The 21,078-nt window shown below is 32.4% G+C and overlaps 2 protein-coding genes across 5 annotated transcripts; both read left to right on the top strand.

Moving 5' to 3' along the window:
- The first annotated feature begins 1,167 nt into the window (after positions 1-1,167).
- On the top strand, positions 1,168-2,614 carry LOC105775787 (scopoletin 8-hydroxylase). The gene is made up of 3 exons (XM_012598298.2): positions 1,168-1,708; positions 1,791-2,136; positions 2,245-2,614. Exons 1-3 carry the CDS (start codon positions 1,209-1,211, stop codon positions 2,494-2,496), a joined length of 1,098 nt encoding a protein of 365 aa, XP_012453752.1. The 5' UTR covers positions 1,168-1,208; the 3' UTR covers positions 2,497-2,614.
- Positions 2,615-6,382: 3,768 nt separating this feature from the next.
- Positions 6,383-18,540, top strand: LOC105775773 (molybdenum cofactor sulfurase). Of its 4 annotated transcripts, none has more exons than XM_052629683.1 (22): positions 6,383-6,613; positions 6,784-6,882; positions 7,369-7,427; positions 7,662-7,822; positions 8,058-8,215; positions 9,624-9,717; positions 10,822-10,924; positions 11,053-11,098; positions 11,731-11,769; positions 11,839-11,995; positions 12,907-13,009; positions 13,420-13,536; positions 13,900-13,977; positions 14,084-14,185; positions 14,325-14,424; positions 15,184-15,294; positions 15,923-15,987; positions 16,302-16,453; positions 16,723-16,955; positions 17,634-17,770; positions 17,897-18,007; positions 18,098-18,540. In XM_052629683.1, the coding sequence occupies exons 1-22, from the start codon at positions 6,505-6,507 to the stop codon at positions 18,206-18,208; spliced, it is 2,445 nt and encodes an 814-aa protein (XP_052485643.1). In that variant the 5' UTR covers positions 6,383-6,504; the 3' UTR covers positions 18,209-18,540. The 4 variants fall into 4 exon arrangements, with proteins under 4 accessions (XP_052485643.1, XP_012453727.1, XP_052485641.1 ...); XM_012598273.2 differs by having other exon boundaries at positions 9,591-9,717; XM_052629685.1 differs by having other exon boundaries at positions 6,451-6,613; positions 6,758-6,882; positions 9,591-9,717.
- Positions 18,541-21,078: the final 2,538 nt, after the last annotated feature.

Below are 21,078 nucleotides of genomic sequence, written 5' to 3'. Positions count from 1 at the left end.
AAGTTTCTTAAAACACTATTGGATAATCACTTGAAGAGGCCTATAAATAAGCAGTAATGTGGCGTTACTTGTGGGCAGTTTCTTTTAATGTAAGAATAATTGATCTAGATGAATTGTAGAATAAAATCATCCATGGAGTAAGATTGGTACATCCGAACTGAGTTAACAAATATTGTGTGTTAATTTTCTCGTTACTTTGCCCCCTTACTTTCCTGTACCTTTAATTTGTACTGTTCTAACCTCTATTCTAACATAAGTAAGAACGAAATTATTTCTTCTAATAGTATTTCAATCATTAAAGTTGAAACGAAATGTATGCCCGAAGGCTTTTTCAAAAATCATGGCATCAAAGTAAGCAATCTAGCTTCGCAAGCCAAATCTTAATTAGTTAGTCAGATACTTTGAAACCAACATGAAAACCCAAGCAGGCTTCTTCATTCACAAAGGTTTGAATCTCGTACAAGCCCTTAAAACATATAGATATGACATTTGTTCCCTACCTTTTCTTTCCAACAGTTATAAGCAAACTAAAAGTCTCCGTATCTGATGAAGGATGAGTTGAAGATGCAGATGCAGATGCATGCGTATGGTGGTTGACATGAGGGGTCGGGAGCTATGTACTGTTGAGAGTGAGGGAGAGTTCAGTTGTTTCTTGATAAAATTTGTTGAATTTTTTAGATTTAGAATGAAATTGATATATCTAACACAATTAAAACAAAAATTGGTAGAAATAAAACAGACTTAGCAATTTCCCAAGAAAAAAACAAGAACAAAAAAGACTTAACGATATAACCAAATAAAAATGTAAAAGAGAAGCTCTTGCAAGTTGATTTATATATATTGGCTCAAATGCAAGTGGATTAGCATAGACTTTGAGAATTGAGAGCCTTCAATCTCACAATTCTATAATATTTTCTTAAATTCTTCAATCTTTCATCATGTTTGCGTAACAATCAAAGGCAAAAATTTTGCCTCTCCTTAATTTGATTTTCAAACGCCCTGAATCTTGTCTTACTACAAAATTTCAAGATTAAAAATTCCTCAACGTCGTCAAAATTATCATCTAATTTTTAATTACACGTTTATCAAGAAAGTTTCAACCATTCCTTCTCTATATATTTCGAGACTTTTTCCCTCTTATTTTCTCACCAATCAAACAATCTTCCGTTAATTAAACCCTTTTCTTCAATCTTCAACTAATTTCTCCAATGGCTCCAAGTTTTGACGATGGCAACTCACTTTTCAACTTTGTTGTCCGAGATGGAAATGGTGTTAAAGGAATGGTGGATTCGGGCTTGTCGACGGTGCCACAGGCTTACATGCAACCACCGATGGAGCGAATAGACAAAGATAGAGCTCGAAAACATGGGCATCCCCCGATTGATTTGTCGAAACTCGGTGGCCCTGAGCACGACGAAGTGGCTAAACAAATTGTTAGAGCTGCTGAGAATCTTGGATTCTTCCAAGTTGTCAACCATGGAGTTCCTGTTGATCTACTCGAGTCTCTTAAGGACACCGCCAATGATTTCTTTAGCTTGCCTGCTGAGAAAAAGGCTGTTTATCGTGATGACGTTAGTCCGACTCCATTGGTGAAGTATGGGACTAGCTTCGTGCCACAGAAAGAGAAAGCATTGGAATGGAAAGATTATATCAGCATGCAATATACTAATGATGCCGAAGCTCTTCAACATTGGCCTGAAGAGATCAGGTGATATTATCTATCTATTTATCGAGTAACCAATTTTCACATTATCATCATTTATGCTAAACCTTTTATTTGTTTTTTTAAGGGATGTTTCACTTGAATACTTGAGGACATCAATGAGCATGGTAAGAAAATTGCTTCAAGTTTTGCTGGAAAATTTGGGGGTGAAACCGGAAGACTCAATGATTGATGTACTCGTTGATAAGAAAATGGTTAACATGAACTACTACCCCACCTGTCCTAATCCGGATCTCACCGTCGGAGTAGGACGTCATTCTGATATGGGTACACTTACGATTTTATTACAAGATGGTATTGGTGGTTTATATGTGAAGATCGAAGATGACTCGGAATTCGGAAAGAAGGGAGAGTGGGTAGAGATTCCTCCTGTTCCCAGTGCCTTAGTCATCAATGTTGGTGATATGGTACAGGTATATGCCAAAGATTGAATTTAGGTTTTTAAGACCTATTTCCCTTGAATACAAACTCAAACTCAAACTTAATATTACACGCCGTTTCAATTTGTATTTTAATTGCAGGTACTAAGTAACGGAAAGTACAAAAGTGCAGAGCATAGAGTCCGTACCACAAGTACAAAATCGAGAGTATCGATACCTATATTTACAATGCCAAATGCAACAGCAAAAATTGCACCTTTACCTGAAGTGGTCGAGAAAGATGGAAATACTCTTTACAAAGAGTTTGTGCTAGCTGATTATATGAAGAATTTTTTCAGTAATGCTCATGACGGCAAGAAATCACTTGATTTTGCAAAAATCAATTCTGCTTAATTAAAATTCAAAGGAAAAAAAATTAAATTCATTTAACATGAATTTTTCCTGGATTACAGTTCTTCGTCTACCAATAAATTAAAAGTGATTTCTACACTAAAAGTCCTTGGTCGGCTTCGTCCCGTTAAAGCTTGACAAAAGGCTTTTTTTTTTTCTTATGTAATTAGTGTTTGTTTAATTTAAATAAAAAAAAGCTTAAAGTTTTAATGTTGTGCATTTTTGTAAGAGGTTGGCTCTATTTCAGCCTTTGACTTGATTAATAATAATCTGATTTAACATAAAAAATTTGTTATATCTTTTTAAAAGTTAATATTTATAATTGTAATTATAAATAATACATTTAAATAATTATAATCAGAATTAATTATTATGAAATACAATTAGATTAATAATAAAAATTAAAATTGATTAAGAGAGCGCATTATTTAAAAATGAGAATTGAAATAAAATCTTAAAGTTTCTAAAATTTTAATTTAGTAAAACTTGTTTAAATTATTGATATATTATATTCTTAAGAAGATAATATAGATTTGAGCTTTAGAAACAATACTATTAAAAGAGATAGTCACGAACCCTAAATATAAATTGTAAGATAAACATAAAAATATAATAATAATAATAACTTGTTTAAATTATTATTTTATAAAAAATGGGCGGTGGGCATAATATATTTTGAAGAATAGACCAAAGACATTGCCTTGGCCAAACCCCAAACATCCACCGAATACATCTAAAACGAAAATACGAGGAAAAGGACTGAAAAGATATGATTGAATTTGTTTCGTGGATTTTAATAGGATGACGAATAACTTTTGTAGTAAAAAAATAATTAAAAAATAAAACATTATAAAAATATTTAAAAATGAAACATGGTTTCAAGGAAAATTTAATTAAGGATAAATTTAAAAATTAAATTTTATAAGTACTAAATTTATATTATAAATTTATTTGATATATTAACAAAATTAAGAACTAAATATAATTATTTTTTGATAATATTAAATCTTGATTTTGAAAATTTATTTTTATATATTTGATCTTATTAATATGGTATTATTTATTTTATTTTGAATAATTTTGGAAAAAGTTAAAAGATAAAATGTTGAATATTTTAATTTTAACATGAGAAAATAATGTATTTCAAAAATAAGATTTTGTTTTATTTGGTTGAAATTTTTATATTAAGTAAAATTTATATAATTATAAAATATAATTAAAAACTTAAATATTGAAAATCCAATACCAGCTTTGTATAGCTTACCAATTTGAAATATGTGATAATTAAAAATGAATTCCCATATCCATATCCATGGTTTTAAGGGAAAAAGAATCCTACTCTAAGGGTCTGTTTGATAGGGGAAAATATTTTCCGGAATTAGTTTTCCACATTTTCCGGTGTTTGATTGGGGGAAAAAGATTTCCTATTGTAAAATATTTTACAAAACACGGGAAAATGAGTTGTTGTTTTAGGAAAATGTCTTACCGTTTTGAATTCGGTAAGACATTTTCCAGAAAATGACCCATTCTTCTCCCCTTTCCCCTACCCCTTCCCTTTCCTGTTTCGAAGCCTACAATCGCCTCCAAGCCATGGCGGTGGCCTTCGGAGAGAAGTTGCCGATTCCTGAAAATTAATACAAAAAATGTATTCTAAATTGTATATTGTATTCTATTAAAACATATTATTTTAATATTATAAAAATAATATACTATACACTATAATATGCATAAATTTTAAAATGCCATATATTTTAATATGTTTAAAAGTAATAATGCATGCACCTGCTATATATCTTTTAATTTTGTTGATTTAATTCTCATTTTCTTTTTAAGGTAAATTACATAGATAGTCACTCGATTACAAAAATTTTAATTTTAGGCACCTAAAATAAAAGGTTTACAATTTAAGCACTAATTTTACTTAGTTCAATCAAGAATAAGTTGACGTGTCAGTTAAGAAAATTGGTATAATAACAAATTTAGCCCTCAATTTTTACATATTATATTAATTTAATCATAATTTAAAAAAATAATCTTAATTTGATCTAATTCTAATAAATTCAACTAAATATATAAAAATATAGAGAGAGAAGGTATCTATAATGATAGATATAATCCAAAATAATATTTTAAAATAATAAGTACCTAAAATAAAATAGAAAATAAACATAATAAAAATCCAAAATTAACAAAATCATCTAATATAATAAAAATCCTATTTGATTAAATACAAAACAACTATTATCTAAAATTAATATCATAGCAATTGCCTTTATCCAAAAGTCCTCACGTGTCGCCTATGCCTTAATTACAATCATTCATGCCACAATTTGCACAAGTTTACCCCAAATTTTGATATTTTTACGATATAAATTGCACCTATAAAAAATAAACAAGATTCACTTAAATTAGTAGCAACCATATCCATATTTTATTAGAATTAGTGGTAGCATTAGTCACCTACAAGTATTTTATATGTTTGTAGGGTATAGGTTCAAACTCTATCAAATCCAAATGTTCACATTTCCCTAATAAGTGGTTGTGTGCCATGCATAAACCGTATTCAACGAAGCATTCCTACTTTATTGAAATTTTTTTGTCTCTCCAGACAACCTCAAGCCCTCGAGTTTTCACCAGAGTTAGGAAACAAAACCCTAATTCGGGACAATATCACTCGTTGAGAAATTAATTGGCTCTCGAAGGACAACACTTTGAAGATAACTCTTGAAGAAATCGGCCTCCTCTCAACCAATATATATTCTAGAGAAGAAAAAAGAGAAGATAATTTATATGATATTAGTGTTACCGCCTAAAAGATTATATAAAATATAAAATGGGTAAACTATACCTAAGGTTACTCTATATTAGTAAGTTTACACTTTAATTACTCAATTTCAAAAAGTTAAAAATTGGCCACTAAATCATTCGAAAGTTATCATTTAAATCATTAGGCCATTAAGTTGCTGACAAATGTTTGATGATCATTAGTTCGCAATTTATCATAGGTTAAACCACGCTCAAGTTCACTCAACTATTTCAAAAAAAAAATGTTACAAGTTGGTCGCTAAGCTATACGAAAGTTTTAAGGTTTTAATTACCTTATTCTCAGTTATATTCTAGTAATCTTGCTACCATTTGGCTTCCTCCCTTTACAAAGAATAACACTAAGCTAGAGCTTTTCCCCTCCTTTTTCAAAATTATGGTTTGATTTTTCTTGAAATGGTCTAAAACTCCACTAATTTAAACCTTAAGCCCTAATGGAGATGTCTGCGATCTTAATCCATTGTTGATGATTGGTCACCTAACTCCGATATGTTCATTTTCTCAATGGAACTTTCTCTTTGATTGAAATTCTCTGATTAACTTCTCATTGAATCTAGTACATTTGAGCATCTTTTTTTTAAACATATTTTGATGATCTTTTCTCTAATTTTATCCTATCCCTTTACTTTCTTAGGTCTTATTTAGAGCTCATTGAAATATGAGAGTTTCTTCCTCTTTCTTATTTATATTTTTGTATGCTTTGATCGCGCTTGTGAGTTGTTATTATGTTGTTTAGATTATTGGGTTAGGGAGTGATGATGCATAAATTTAGTGACCAAAGTATAAATTTGCAAATTTATTAATAATTCAATGACCAACCTTAACTTTTTGAAATTGAGTGACCAAATTGTAAACTACCTGTCCCGACCTTTGACGTCCATTAGTACTTAATGGGCCAGTGATTAACTTGCAACCATCGAATAGTTCAATGATCAATTTGCAATATTTTCAAACGGAGTTACTAAAATGTAAACTTACTAATATACGAGTGACCTTTGATAAAATTTACCCAATAGAATCATAGAGGCAACGTGTCTGAATTCTTAAACGTTTCTGAATTCTGACTCGTCCCGAACTAGTTCCTCGGGAAGAAGCTAGAGGACAAGTACCCTCAGCTCATTCCGATCTATCTGCTGGTCAACATTATTGTTTTTATCACCATATCCCAACCCTGAAAGTTCTCTGCAAATGGACGGCCAGGAAGAGTTTCTCAAGGAATTCGGTGACTTTTACGGCTACCCCAACGCCCCTAAGTCCATCGACGAAATTCGTTCCACCGAGTTCAAGCGATTAGAAGGTCAACTTTTTTTCTTTATTCAAATTTTTATTGATATTTTATATTCCTTTTATTGTTTCAAGTAAGAAATAATTGAAATTTCAGAAGATAGAATTGGAATTTCGAGTTTTTGTTTGATGCTTTGGGTTTGGGTACTTTGATTAGCTATTTTTGAGCTCTGGGTACTGTAGATACTGTGTATTTGGATCATGCTGGAGCAACCCTTTACTCCGAGTTGCAGATGGAAGCTATCTTTAAAGATCTTACGACTACTGTTTATGGAAATCCTCGTATCCTCTTAACTCAAAAGCTAGTATTGTTTTTTTCTCTGAAATTCGATGAAATTCCAACTATTCTTATTGACTAATGTCTTCCCTATTGTATGTTAATCTTATAAATGATTATGAGTTCTTTAAAGCACTGAGTAAAATCCCTTTAGCAAGATCCGCACTGCATTAGTTTGGTTTTGATTTTTATCCTGCATTGTATTTTTGGACGGAAAAGCTAGAAATTGGTTCAGTTAATCTGTTTTGAGAAGTATTATCTTACCATGATTTGGGAATACAAGCCCTTTAGGAATATCTGGTACTGGTTTTGGTTTGTTTTGATTGTGACATTGCAGTAACTCAGATTATTGATGTGTTTTTTGGCTGAAAAGCTAGAGGTTCCTTCTCTTGTTTCAGTTTGGGTCATAATTTTATTGTCTTATTCGTGCTTAGAAATAATAGGTCTTATATAGAACTATGCCTTATGTTCTTCTTGACTACTTCTATAAGATAGCCAAAGTGATTCTAGTTCAGCCACTAGTGACATTGTAAGGGAAGCACGCAGACAGGTACCACGAATGTTACTTTACTTTGTTTTCTGTTGTTCTTATTTCTTTGCTGAAATTTGTTTTAAAGTTTCTACATTTCAAATGGCCTGGTTTTATTTGGTCTATGAAGTCATAAATAGTTTATAGGTATTGGTACTTGTGCTCTAGTTCAATTTGAAATAAATTATCATTTTTTTTAACCTGTGGTATCAGAATAATTGTCTTTTATTTTTGTATATTTTTCTTGCTATATAGGTCCTCGATTACTGCAATGCTTCTCAAAAGGATTATAAATGTATATTCACTTCTGGGGCAACAGCTGCATTGAAACTCATAGGGGAGAACTTTCCCTGGAGCTGTAAGAGCACCTTTATGTACACAATGGAAAATCATAATAGCGTACTTGGTCTTAGAGAGTATCCTGCCACTTCTAGTTTTGGGAGTACTATCATAAATTCTGGCCAGTGCAGTCATGTTTTGTGTGTATGTGTGTTTTCTTTTTTCTGTTCTAAGTTCATCTTATATCCACAGTGATATTACTTATAGTATGTTTTGTTTTGTGTATTATATGACAGAAAAGGATCAGCATTTTTGTTCCTTCTCTTAATATTCTTGAATCTGTAACTTTGTGTGTCCTTAATAATTTATTAGATATGCTCTCAATGAAGGAGCTGCAGCCTTTGCAGTTGATATAAATGAGGCTGTGGATCAGGATGGAGCATCTAGAAGCTCTCTGACTTCATTTAAGGTGTTACAGCATCCAGTGCAGATAAGAAATGAAGCAAAAATTTTGGAAGGGGAGCTTACAGGTAACATTTGGATAAATATGTTAACTTAATGTACTACTGATACCTCTTAGAGAAATGATTCAGGGTGAAATAACTAATATTTGCATATTAATTTGGGTCTCCTTTGGTGGATTCTATACCTGATATCTAGCTGAAAGAAGCCATTAGATAAAAGTTCTTGACTATGGAACTTTATGCAGATGCATGGATATTATGTGTGGTTGCACATATCATCATGGTCAAGGTCATTTTGGCAATAGGATCTCATTTTCCTAGATAGCTTAATTTAAATCTCCTTTACATTTTGGTGTGTTGATTGTGTACTATTTTATATTAGGAAGTTTATTACCTTTTGTTTGTTAGTAACTCTCAGCAGGGGTCGGGTGCTCCTTAATTGATTCTTTGTCTGTAACTTTCCAAAACACATTAATCACTGTTCATAGGTATGTGTTCACCAATCACGTTTGGATCCTATGCATATGGATGGTGGTGATAGATGTGCTGGAAAGTAATAGATAGAAAATTAATGTAGGGGAGCCTGATCCCAAGATATGAACCCTTGGTTAGTGCATTTATAAGTGAGCTTTATTAAAAGGATTAAATGGATAAGAGTTCAGGAAGCATGGCTCTGTATCTTCTGCCTGAGTTTATGGATAAAACTTGAATTTTGTCTAGGTCAGACTGATAGAAGTCATCTCTAGGATTTCCTTACTGCATCCATCTATTTGTTAATTTGCAAACCCTGCTACTCTCATCCATGCTAAACCATGTAAGTTCTTGTAGAAACCTATCCTTTTCTGTTTTCTGGCTTTAACTTAGCTCTTCTATTGTAACTCTTCTATTGTTCTGGGGTTGTTATTTTGGTCTAATTAGCGAAATTTCCGTAAAACATCTTTAATCCATAGTCAATTCTAGGATATTGTCATTTTGGAGATTTAATTCAGTTTACAATTTGTCCTTTTGTACATGTAACTTTATTTCAAAACGTTGGATTTCTGTTTGGTACCATATATTGAGCTTCTTGTGAAGATAATTTTGGCTGTTATTAGTGTCGACTGCATGCTGGAATTCTTTTTCTCGCATATAGATCACTAATGCCAATTTAACTAATATAAATAATGAGTGAAAAATGATAACATGGAAGACTTCCAAAAGGATTTCAGAATTTCTTTCTTATCGGTATTTTTTGCTCAACAATAAGAGGTCTACTAGTAAATACAAAACATAAGAGGTTTATCTTATTGGATGCATGAGTAAAGAAAATGGAAATGTTGTTTTTGAAAAACCATTATAACTTTTTTCTTCAAATAATTACATAAGAAGAAGAAAAGCATATGGAGTCCTTGTTTTTGTCATTGCCACTTTTTAGCGTCATATCTTTTTCTTATTGTTGCAGGCGATGCTTACAATTTATTTGCCTTCCCCTCAGAGTGCAATTTCTCTGGAATGAGATTTAGCCTTGATTTGGTGAATAATGTTAAGCAAAATGCAGAAAAAATTTTGGAAGGCTCTCCATGTTCAAAGTATGTAGCTTTCATACTGTGTTTCTAAATATGTTTGTCTGCTTTTTACCACTAATAACAGTGGCCTGATCTGGAAAGGGCAACTTCTATGCAGTTCTGTTCTGAACACATAAACCATAATGAAATAAACAGTTCAGGTTAACCAAAATGGGGAAAAGATGAAGGAATCAGATTTACAAAGGAGTCTGTGATAACTGAGATTTTCTTGCTCATTTAATTCAGTTTTAATATGATATTTTCCCCATAAGTTCTTTTTTTTCTCATTAAGTAGGTTTTGTTAATTTAACTAAAAAATCATCCTTGATCAACTAGGATAGCAATATTTTCCCATCTTAGAGGTCTGTGTGTAATCTAATCATTTTCATTTTCAACAAAAATTAGTAATTAAGGAAAATTTATGTTAAGAGTAGTAGCTGTAGCTGAAATAGGCTTATTTTCTATGGCAAGGAAGCTGCATTTTATGTGTAAATATGTTATGTTGTAGTCAGATATGATTTTACTTTACTCTTTGCTCTTAATGTCTAGAAATTTCGAAGTAGCAAATATCAAAATAAAAACTGAAAAGAACTTAATTATCTTGTCTTGAAAATTTTCTCCCCAAAATGCGTTGGACTACTTAAAATAACAGTAGCTTTCTGCAACAAAGACCGAAGATGGTACCAACATGTTTATATTTGTTTATAAAAGGCATTACAGGCATGAGGAAGTTTAATAGTGATAGCTTAACACAGCCCTGAAGCCCTTTCTGCCTTATAAGTTTCTAAAATTTAGTCCTACTTTGATAATGTGGTGCATAATTTATTACTAATCATGCAAAAGGGAAAGCTGCATAAAACCTATGTTTAACATAAGAAACCTAATAATTTCTCCAATTTGGTAGAAAAGTTCTAGACCTAGAAGTTTATTTAATGTAATGCTTAAAAAGATAACTAAAAACTCATAATCTATGTTGATACTTGAAGTCATTATTTTTAAATGTGCTCGTGTTTCTATGAAGACTTCATTTTAGATGTGCTTTTTGTATGTAACCTATTAGACATTAGCTTTTTAAGAATTGATTCTGTCTATTCCCGTCACATATATTTGGCCATTGTTTATAATTAGGGGACATTGGATGGTCTTAATCGATGCTGCAAAGGGCTTTGCAACACAACCTCCCGATTTGTCACTTTATCCTGCAGATTTTGTTGTAATCTCTTTTTATAAGGTAAATGTATAAGACCATTCTGAACTTTTTGGTGGGTAAATATTAACTCCTTTTTTATCCTGAAAAGGGAGCAAACCAGAAGAACCTAATCTTACGTAATGTTGTTTTGCCATTGCATTTTCCTGAAGTTGTTTGGCTATCCAACTGGACTTGGTGCTCTCATAATTCGAAATGGTAAGTAGCTGAGTTTGTAGATTACTGGTTTCTGAAGTTAGACCCTGATGGTGGTGTTAGGAGTTTTTTGTACACACTACACAATAGTAAGATAGATGCTATCAGATATTTTTGCATGTGCATGTGTCTAATTGGTTTGCTGTAATGAAGAAAGGAATCTTTTTCTGTTAAGCATCATTCATTTACCCTTTTATTTCTTTGATTGTAACAATGGAGTTTGGACTTCCCTCTTCTTTCTTGTTTTCTGTTTTTTTCAAAAGAATGAGTCTTTCTGCCATAAAAGATCGAGATTGGTTGACATTGCCTTTGGTTCCCATTCAATTACGGCTGATTTTACTGTTTCTGACAATATGGATCACCCCTGACAATAGCAGTTTGATTTTCAAATTGGATCTAGCTAGTAATTTCTGGAAATAGAAACATTTGATGAGTTGTGAAAGAAATAGATATAATGAGTTTTTTCATTCCCATTGAACAATGGGTTTTGGCATTCATTTATTGGTTGATTTATGTTTCTCTTTCTTCACGTAACCTCTAGACAATTCCTGATTAAGTAAAACAAAGTTTAAGAACAGGGAGTCTTTTTCATTGTGGTTTTCTAATGTCCTTTTTTCCTTTTCTTTTTCTTTTAGATGCTGCTAAGTTATTGAAGAAGACCTATTTCAGTGGAGGTTTGTACTTAGAAGTCTTATTGATGGATATATTTAATGTAGTTGTTTTATTAACTATAAGTTTTACAGGCACTGTTGCTGCTTCAATTGCTGACATTGACTTTGTTAGAAGAAGAGAAGGTGTTGAGGAGCAGTTTGAGGATGGCACCATTTCATTTCTTAGCATAGCATCTATTCGTCATGGATTTAAGATATTCAATACCCTCACTACATCTGCAATGTGCTGGTATGCGAAAATTGATTTCTTCATCTCTGAAAAGTTCAAAGTTCTATTAGGATTATCATGCTTTAAGTTTGTTGTCTATTTTATATATCTTACATCATTGTGAAAGTTCACATGATAGAACGTTTTCCTCTTTATTCTTTCATGACTATTTTTCATGTATATTGTGTTTCTGTTTCCCATGCATGGTTATTTATAAGTATTTCATGACTTTGATTTCTTTTTGGCCGATGATGGTCATTGTTTGATTACTCTCTCAAGTTTAATCTTGCAAATAACTCAAGATTCTTTTCAAGTATAGAATGCCGAAGTTGGCATGTTTGCTTCTATAACTAAATATCAGGCCAAGCCCTGGGGGTTGTCTGGAGGTGCGGCTGCCCAGGGCCCATGGCTGAAAGGGGTCCAAAATATTGTTTTCCAGTTTTTAAGGGCCCCAAAAAAAGTTCTTTTAGCTTTTAAGGGCCCAAAAATTTTTTAAACCAACTTTTAAGGGAGCTAAAAAAAAGTTTTCTCCAACTTTTAAGGAATCTAAAACCCCATTTTATTTTTTTGCCTAGGGCCCAAAAATGTCAAGAACGGGCCTGCTAAATACTATGAATCATGCTTTTCTGCATTGGTCCTGCACTACGGTTCCTGTGGAATATGCAGGAGTATAATTCTGCTTTGCTTTGGGTTTTATTGACAATGTACTTCTGACATTTTCTGATCAGTATCAAGCTATCAATGTGAAATTCTAAATAATGTTTCCTTCAGAGAGGGTTATATAAACCTGTCTTTGCCAAATGTTTTCCTCTGTTCTGACATTATGTTATATTACTGTTTTGTTTTCACATGGCATGTTAAAGTAATTTATAGGGATGCCTCCTGTTAGCATATTGGCCTCTCCCCCAAGGTCTTACACTGTTCTCTTTCAGGCATACTATGTCACTTACCAAGTTTTTGAAGAGGAAGCTCCTAGCTTTGCGACATGAAAATGGAGAAAGTGTCTGCACTCTTTATGGCAATTGTCCTCTGAAGGTTGGTCACATGACTTAAAGTAGTAGATAGACTATATGTCCCCAAATAAGCATGAATTGTAGCATGTTATGACAACTTCAGATTTACTCAAAATGGAAGAAGGAAAAAGATGGGAATCTTCTTATGTTCCTTTATTCTTGGTTTCAGTTTAAGATACATTTTATTCGAGGCATTTCAATATTCCTACTTGATACATGTCATCCGCACAGTTCTTTCAGGTTGAACAATGCATGTTACTTTGCGTGTGGCATGCCGATACAATTTTTTTGTTTATAATTGTGAGTCTGGTCTGTTTAGATGTTTGAAGCTTGAGGCCATTAGTTGCTTTGATAGTGCTTTCCATTCTTTGCTAGCATTTAATTTTCTGGAATTACTAACCAGTTCTAAATGGTTTGCAACTCTTCCTGTAGGTTTCTAGGCATGACTGTGGCTCTATTGTCTCGTTTAACCTGAAAAGGCCAGATGGCTCTTGGTTTGGACATCGGGAGGTGGAAAAATTGGCATCCTTATATGGAATTCAGTTACGGGTAAACACTGATACAATTTGTAGAGAAACCATAATGATATAAACAAACAGTGATTTATGTTCTGGTTTAGTGATTGCTTGCTAAGTGCCTTTGTGTTTTTCTCCCTGGCTCTTAAATACTCAGACCTTAAGTAGTTGGGCAAGAGAAGTATGCAAACATCTTTATATGTTGTTCATAAACACAAAATGCTTCGTACTAACATAAGGTGACTTTTACTGTATCAATTTAACTGAGGCTTGCTTGAACAATGTTCTAGGAAACTGGGAATTATTGATCAAGGGGAAGATTAAAGAAATAATTGACTGCATGTGTCTTATTTAGTGATAATAATTCATTTGTCTTTCCCTTGCTGTTTTGTTGTAGACAGGATGCTTTTGCAATCCTGGTGCTTGTGCAAAATATCTTGGCTTATCTCACTCAGATCTTCTTTCTAACTTAGAGGTATACCTTTCTTTTGGTCGGTTCATGATCTTTTTACTATATTTTTGTGGTTGAGGTATATGGACTTTGTTTACTGGAAGTAAAATAAGCCTTGCTTTGAGTTCAGGCTGGGCATGTTTGCTGGGATGACAATGATGTAATAAATGGAAAACCAACTGGAGCGGTTAGAGTATCTTTTGGTTACATGTCAACTTATGAAGATGCTAAGGTAGTTGTTCTTTTGCTACCTTTGCTTTTCAGTGTTGCCATAGATGATAACTAGTTCAGATATATTTGTTGCATGTTTCTGACATTCTTTCTGTTTGATTGTATTTACTAACAGTTTCCTTTTTCCTCCCAATTTACAGAAATTTATTGATTTTATAAGAAGTTCCTTCATATCCATGCCAAGTGAGTTTGAGAAACGGTACTTGCTGAGATCAAAGTCAATTCCATGTCCAACTGAAGGTTATTTAATGTTTTGGTTCATGTTATATATCCAATGAAATATAAAGTACATATTAGATTTGCAAACTCTCTTTTGCTCCTTTCCCAAATTATTTTCACTGTAAACTAATGTTATTAGACTAATAATAATCACAGCTATAAGTTCAATTTAAGTATCATGAATATCTATATTATAATAAACAGAAATGAGCTAACTGAAAGAAGAGTGGAGGAAAAAAGAATGCATGAGTACAGAAGTGTGTGGGAAAATCTCAAGTCTATACAAACACTAGGCAGTAATCTCCGAATAATGTAGTTATATGAGTTCTTTTAGACTGTTATAGACCACAGAAATTTGAAAAATTGAAATAATCTTGTATTATTTAAACTTTTGCCAATGGTAGATGCTCCAAAAAACTTCACATTGTGCTCGTCTATTATATAGTACTATTTTAGATGGATTCTGATTTTCTATGTAGATTCTTCATAAATTTCTCTTATTTGGTACTGTGATAGCTGTACACTTCTGATGTCCTGTTTTACAGGGACCACTGTACATCCTTAGTTAAGTTAGCATGGTGCATCACTTTGGTTTGCTTTTCCTTTTATTTCAAGGGAAAAAAAGGGGAGGCTTTTGTTTCTATGTTGCAAATGGCATCGAAGTTTCTTCTAATCATGTGGCATGGAGTCCCATGATTATCAAAATGACAATTTACGTCGATATTCTGCTACTGGCTTTTCTGCATTTGCGGCTAACATTTTGTTGTTTCTGAATTACAGGCTTTGAAGATCGACTACCAAGTTCTGCTTGCCACCTTAAGTCTATAACCATCTATCCAATAAAATCATGCGCAGGGTTCAGTGTGAATAGTTGGCCTCTGAGCAATACTGGTAACCTCTTGTTATCTTTATGGTTAGGACATAGGCTTGTTTAATAGTTAATGGTTAAACCAACACCATATGTTCATTTTCCTTCCATTAATATACCAAAAGCTCAGACTGAACTTTTTATAACCAAGTTGATGGTTTTTGATGTTTGTATGTTATTTCCCATGGTGAGAACACTATCTTTATATTGGCCAAAGTTTATGATAAAACACTGCATCTTCATGATCTCTTCCATCATAATTTTTACACAAAATTCTACATTGTCATGATAATGGTATACTATGGTCTTGTTTTAGTTCAGTTGAGGCCTATTGATTCCAATTAGCAATAGATTTAAGTAGGAACCAGGCGTTGCTGAGCAAAGGGATAAATATATGATACCTTAACCTAAAACTGAAGCTAGTTCCATCTCTATATGCTAGCCATAGTTTGAGGTCTTGCATCTCACCCAAGCATGTGCATGCTCTGAATGAAAAATAAACAATGCTTTTCTGTTTTAAGATTCTAATGTCAAATCCCTCATTGTTCTTTTTTATGCACACATGCATGGAAGATCTTTGCTTGCTGATTTCTTTCTCTGTCTATGATATAGATCTAAAAGGTCTGTTCACTATATTACCTGTCAATGCAGGTTTGCAGTATGATCGAGAATGGCTTCTTAAAAGCTTGACCGGTGAAATTCTTACACAAAAGAAGGTTAATAGTTTCTTTGCTTAGAAGAGTCCCGTACCTTTGCATGTTGTTTTTGTATTTTATGTTTTTTTTATCCTAATTATTGGTTAATATTTTGCATTTTATGCAATGCAAAATATGGTGGTTCACAGCCTGCTTAGATGATATTCTTCTTAGAAATTCTATTTTTTATTTTCCCTTAAAAAATTATATCTTTTTTATTTCTTTGATTTTGCTGAAAAAAATCTTAATGCATGTGAATATTTATTTTTGGACGGAATTTTTTTTCCTAAATGATTTTTTAAGATAAATTATTTTTATCCTGTTTTGTTTTGTAGGTTCCTGAAATGTTCCTCATTAAAACCTTCATTAACCTCAATCAGCAGATATTGTCTGTAGAGTCACCCTATTGCAAAAGGAAATTGCAGATCAAGCTAGACTCCGATTCATATCTTCCTGGGAGAGAAGAGTTTTATTTACAGAACCAAAGGTGTGATATGATAATACCAATCTTCATTTTTACTAGTTTATTATGTAATGTTATTTAATATGTTGGAGTGGGATTTGCATTTATTTTTCGAGCTTCAAAAGTTCTTACAGTTAAAAATTTTCTATTAAATTACTAGTTGGTTAAATATTTACGGAGAATGGTGGGCTGTAGAGGTGTCACATGGGTTAGACCATGGATAGGCCGATTTCCTATATTTTGAATTGTTATTTCGAATGTTGCAACTTAATTGTTATTTCTTGATTTATCAGATATGAAGTCCAATGTTATGAAAATGAAATCAACCAATGGTTCAGTGATGCTGTTGGTCAACCTTGTACTTTAGTGCGCTGTTGCCAGTCCGAGTATTGCTTCTCTTTGAACAAGAACAGAAGTATGGGTATGTGCAGAGATGTGAACGGTAAGTTGAATTTCGCAAATGAAGCTCAGTTCCTACTGATTTCCGAGGAGAGCGTGTCCGACCTCAACAACAGACTATGCTCAAGTATGTTTCTCACTGAACTCGTTTACTATCATGCAAGAAGCTGAAAATGGCATTCAGTTTAGATTCTTCGTGGTTTTAGTGAACATCACCCATTCAGTATGATTTTGTCCAACACAATTTTTTCTGTTTCTTTTCATATGTTCCGGAAATCCTACCCTGGCATGTCCAAATGTGTACCGGACACAGTTACTTAAAGAACAGTGAGTCTATAGCAGCTTACGACACAGCAGCTTCTACTATTGGAATTTCCTATGTCTATTATTTGATGGCATTTTCACTTCTAAATGACTTTTGCTTCAAAAAAATTTTATGGTATAACATTTTTCAGCTCATTAGATTGATTCAAACATCGCAATCCTCCAACCCCCAACCACACAAAAGATATAAATGAATATACGCATATGTAGTAGGCACACTAGTGTGGCTCGTAGTAATTTATGTTACTTTTATTGTATTCATTTTTCCTCTAATCATGTTATAATACTTTTGTTCAACTTTCCATACATCACATTTTAGATTCTTGCACTGATCTCTATATTAGCAAAGGGATAATTTTCAGTTTAAATCAGAGCTTTTGGGTCAAGTCATCATGCTATTGCATTCTCCTTTCGGTTTTATTAATTCTTCTGTCCTTTAAAGTGATACATTACATCTACATACTAATTTTGTGGTCTTCAGAAACTCAAAAACTCTCTTGTGGTGCCCCACCTAACGTCAACCCGATGAGATTTCGGCCCAATCTTGTCATATCTGGAGGTGAACCATATGCTGAAGATGGATGGAGAAATCTTAGAATTGGGAACACATATTTTAGTGTAAGTTCTCCATCTTTAATTGTATTTTACCTCAATCCGGACAATAATGCATGTTAATATTCTCTCTTTTTTCCTTCTTTTATAAAAATCCAATATATATAAACTTACATCGATCTTGTTTATCAGTCATTAGGTGGTTGCAACCGTTGCCAGATGATCAATTTTTATCAGCAAACAGGACAAGTTAAGAAGACAAATGAACCTTTGGCAACTCTAGCATCATACAGGAGAGTAAAGGTTAGCTTATCATAAATCTAAATCGATGTCTCTAGCTTTTTTTGGCTTTTCAACTGCAATGTGAGTGATACTGAGTTTCGGTTGATTCAGGGGAAGATTTTGTTTGGGATATTGCTGAGGTACGATCCTGGTAATAAGGCTAGGTTGGATACAAATTCATGGCTTAAGGTAGGAGATGAAGTTCATTCAAATTCGGAATAACAGGTGTTAAAACAAAAACAAGAACATAATAGAAGCACGTATAGGGAATATTGCATACTCCGAATACGGTGGCATACATATTCCTACATAACACGACCACGGGCCAGACAGGATGAAAACAATTTTTTGTTATTCCATTCCTAGCAAAGAAATAAATGTCAAATGACGAATGGTATACAGATATCTTGATTACAATATTGAAACAAAGGCTGTTGCTTTATTTGATGCAAGTCGTCTGAAATACTTAATGTTCCAGCCAACTCTGGAGTACGTTGCTGTTCAAAGTGTATTATATATAAAAATAATATTACATTGATTTACATGTAGCAAAATGATGAGCATTTGCAACTTGATTCATTTCTTAGCATGATTGCTTCCTAAATGGACTTATATACTCATTTTGAGGAATAAACAGTTCAATCGTTGGTAAATATATGTATTAACATGAGAAATGAGAAAACTTATATACACATTTTGAGGAATAAACAGTTCAATATTTGGTAAATAGATTGCAAATCATGAAATAAATATATCTTACTTTATTTTAAGCATCAAGTAAAATATTATTGTTAAAATATTGAAGAAGTAAAAGTGTAAAACACAAGTGCATGAAATATCAATTTCGCTTAAATTGGAGATTCCAAGTCCTGGAACATGCCATCATTATTATTTTCAATTTCATTAATCTTGTTCAAAATATCATCAAAATGAAGGAGACATTTCATCTTCGAGTGCTAACATTTTTGTGACTAATAAAACAAAAAAAACATTAAAAATCTTTAACTATAAAAAACAAACTAAAGATGATAAAACATTCACTTATATTTGTTATAAATTGATAAATATGACATTTACTACAAGATAATATAATTTCCTTCATATATGCTTCCCATTGTTATCCCATCCAAAAGCATTACTATTATGTTCATAAATGAACTTCTTCCTTCGTTTTTCAAAATCGTAAGCCTTGAATATATGTTAGACTTAGTTTTCAACTTATATCCGTAATATTTCTCCTCTAATATCTTCTTTGAAAATGGTAAATAGCCTTACCTAAAGCTACAATTAAACATTGTATGTTCCAATGTTGTATAGATCTGTCATGAATCAAATAAGTTTAAAATCTTTAATTTTATTCCAATGTCTTCTTGTATTTCCGAATGGTTGTTCATAAATCCATTTTATTTAGAATCTTCTCCATCCATTAACCTTTAAACAAAATGATAACACAATATTGCATAAAATATACTCAAATAACGAAGATTTCAAAGTTACATGAAAATATAAAAAAAATATATATATATATATATATATCATTTAATAGATGGTTTGATAGTAAAAGATTTACTTTAATGCAAAATATATCATGTACTAGATCTGATCATGGGTCGGGTTACTTGGCCTGGCTCGAAGGTCTGTTGGAAAAGTAGGAGGGTCTAGACAAAAATATAGGCTCGAAAAATGGGCTTGGGCAAAAAAACAAAGCATGTTTTCTAAACAAGACAAGCCTCAAGTAAGCTTTTTTTTGCCCAACCCGGCCCAAATTTGAAAAAAAATTTGCTGGTTTTTGTCACTGTTTTCACTATTTGTTGTTGATTTGACATTGTTTTGGTGTCGTTTCATTATTATATTACTGTTATTTTGTTGTTATTTTTTGAATATTATATAACTCTTGTTTTATTGTTAATTTTACTACTATAAGTTGCACCTATCTTAACGTTATTTAAGTATAAATAATTTTTTAATTTATTTTTAATTTGTTGAAAAGTATTTATTTTAATGTTTTTAGTGTACTTGATATATTATATTTTAAAACTTGTTTTTATATAAAAATAATAATATAAATAAATTTAATATGGATAGGTCGGGCCAAGCTTGGCTTTTAGCAATTTTTATCCGAGTCAGACTTAGGTAAAATTTTAGGCCCATTTTTTAGGCCCGAACCTAAAATTCTATTGAGGTTCAACCTGACCTATGATCAACCACAAACACTTTAATGAAAAGGTTTACACAATTACAATGAAAAATCCCCGTGTAAGATAACTTGTCATTTATAGTTTTCACATTTGATTAGCAAGTTATGTAACACCCTAGACCCGACCTAAACGTTATGGCCGAATCCGGAAATATTACAAAGAAGGGTTTTGAAAACAGTGATATTTCGACAAAACTTTGGAAAGTTGTTCAGTAAATCATCCAAGTTTTACAACTATTACCTAACGCGTTATCTAATTAATCCATTTGCCAAAATATTCTTTACAGCGGAAGTTCTAGAAACCGTTTAAATTTTAGAAATTCCATTCATATTTTTGGAAAAACATTTGTTTTCGTAAAATCATGATTTTAGTCAAACGTTGCAATAATGGTTTAAAACACATCCAAAACTAGAATAAAAATCAACGGTCCAGAGAGTTCAAAACAAATTACAAAACTTTTAGAAATAGTTCTTAATTGAAATAAAAACCAAAGTTTAAAACAATTTACAAACTTGTGGACACCATGAGACTCCGCCGCACCGATCTGCCTAAGTTTGAGGGTTACCTGAACAGAACAAACAGACAGATATGAGTTTTCGTAAACTCAGTGTGTAACCCAACAGAAATAAACATGCCACACACACAGATTTTCATAACCAGTCAGAAACTGAGTTGGACTCAAGTCCATAACAGATACAGTTATCAGAATCAGATAAGCAGATTAGATATACAGAGTCCTACCCCCATCCTCTACACACCATCTCCGACCATCTCATCATACTCCGACCATCTCATCACACCATGTAGGATTAAAAACACCCACCCATCCCTACACACCATATAGTGTCGATGCAACACGTTACAGATAATACACAGTCAAGCTACCAGATATAG

This window comes from Gossypium raimondii, chromosome 1 (genome assembly GCF_025698545.1).
Source record: "Gossypium raimondii isolate GPD5lz chromosome 1, ASM2569854v1, whole genome shotgun sequence".
NCBI classification, from domain to species: Eukaryota; Viridiplantae; Streptophyta; class Magnoliopsida; order Malvales; family Malvaceae; genus Gossypium; species Gossypium raimondii.
Note: the sequence above shows the minus strand (reverse complement) of the source record. Positions and strands in the feature narration are given on the sequence as shown.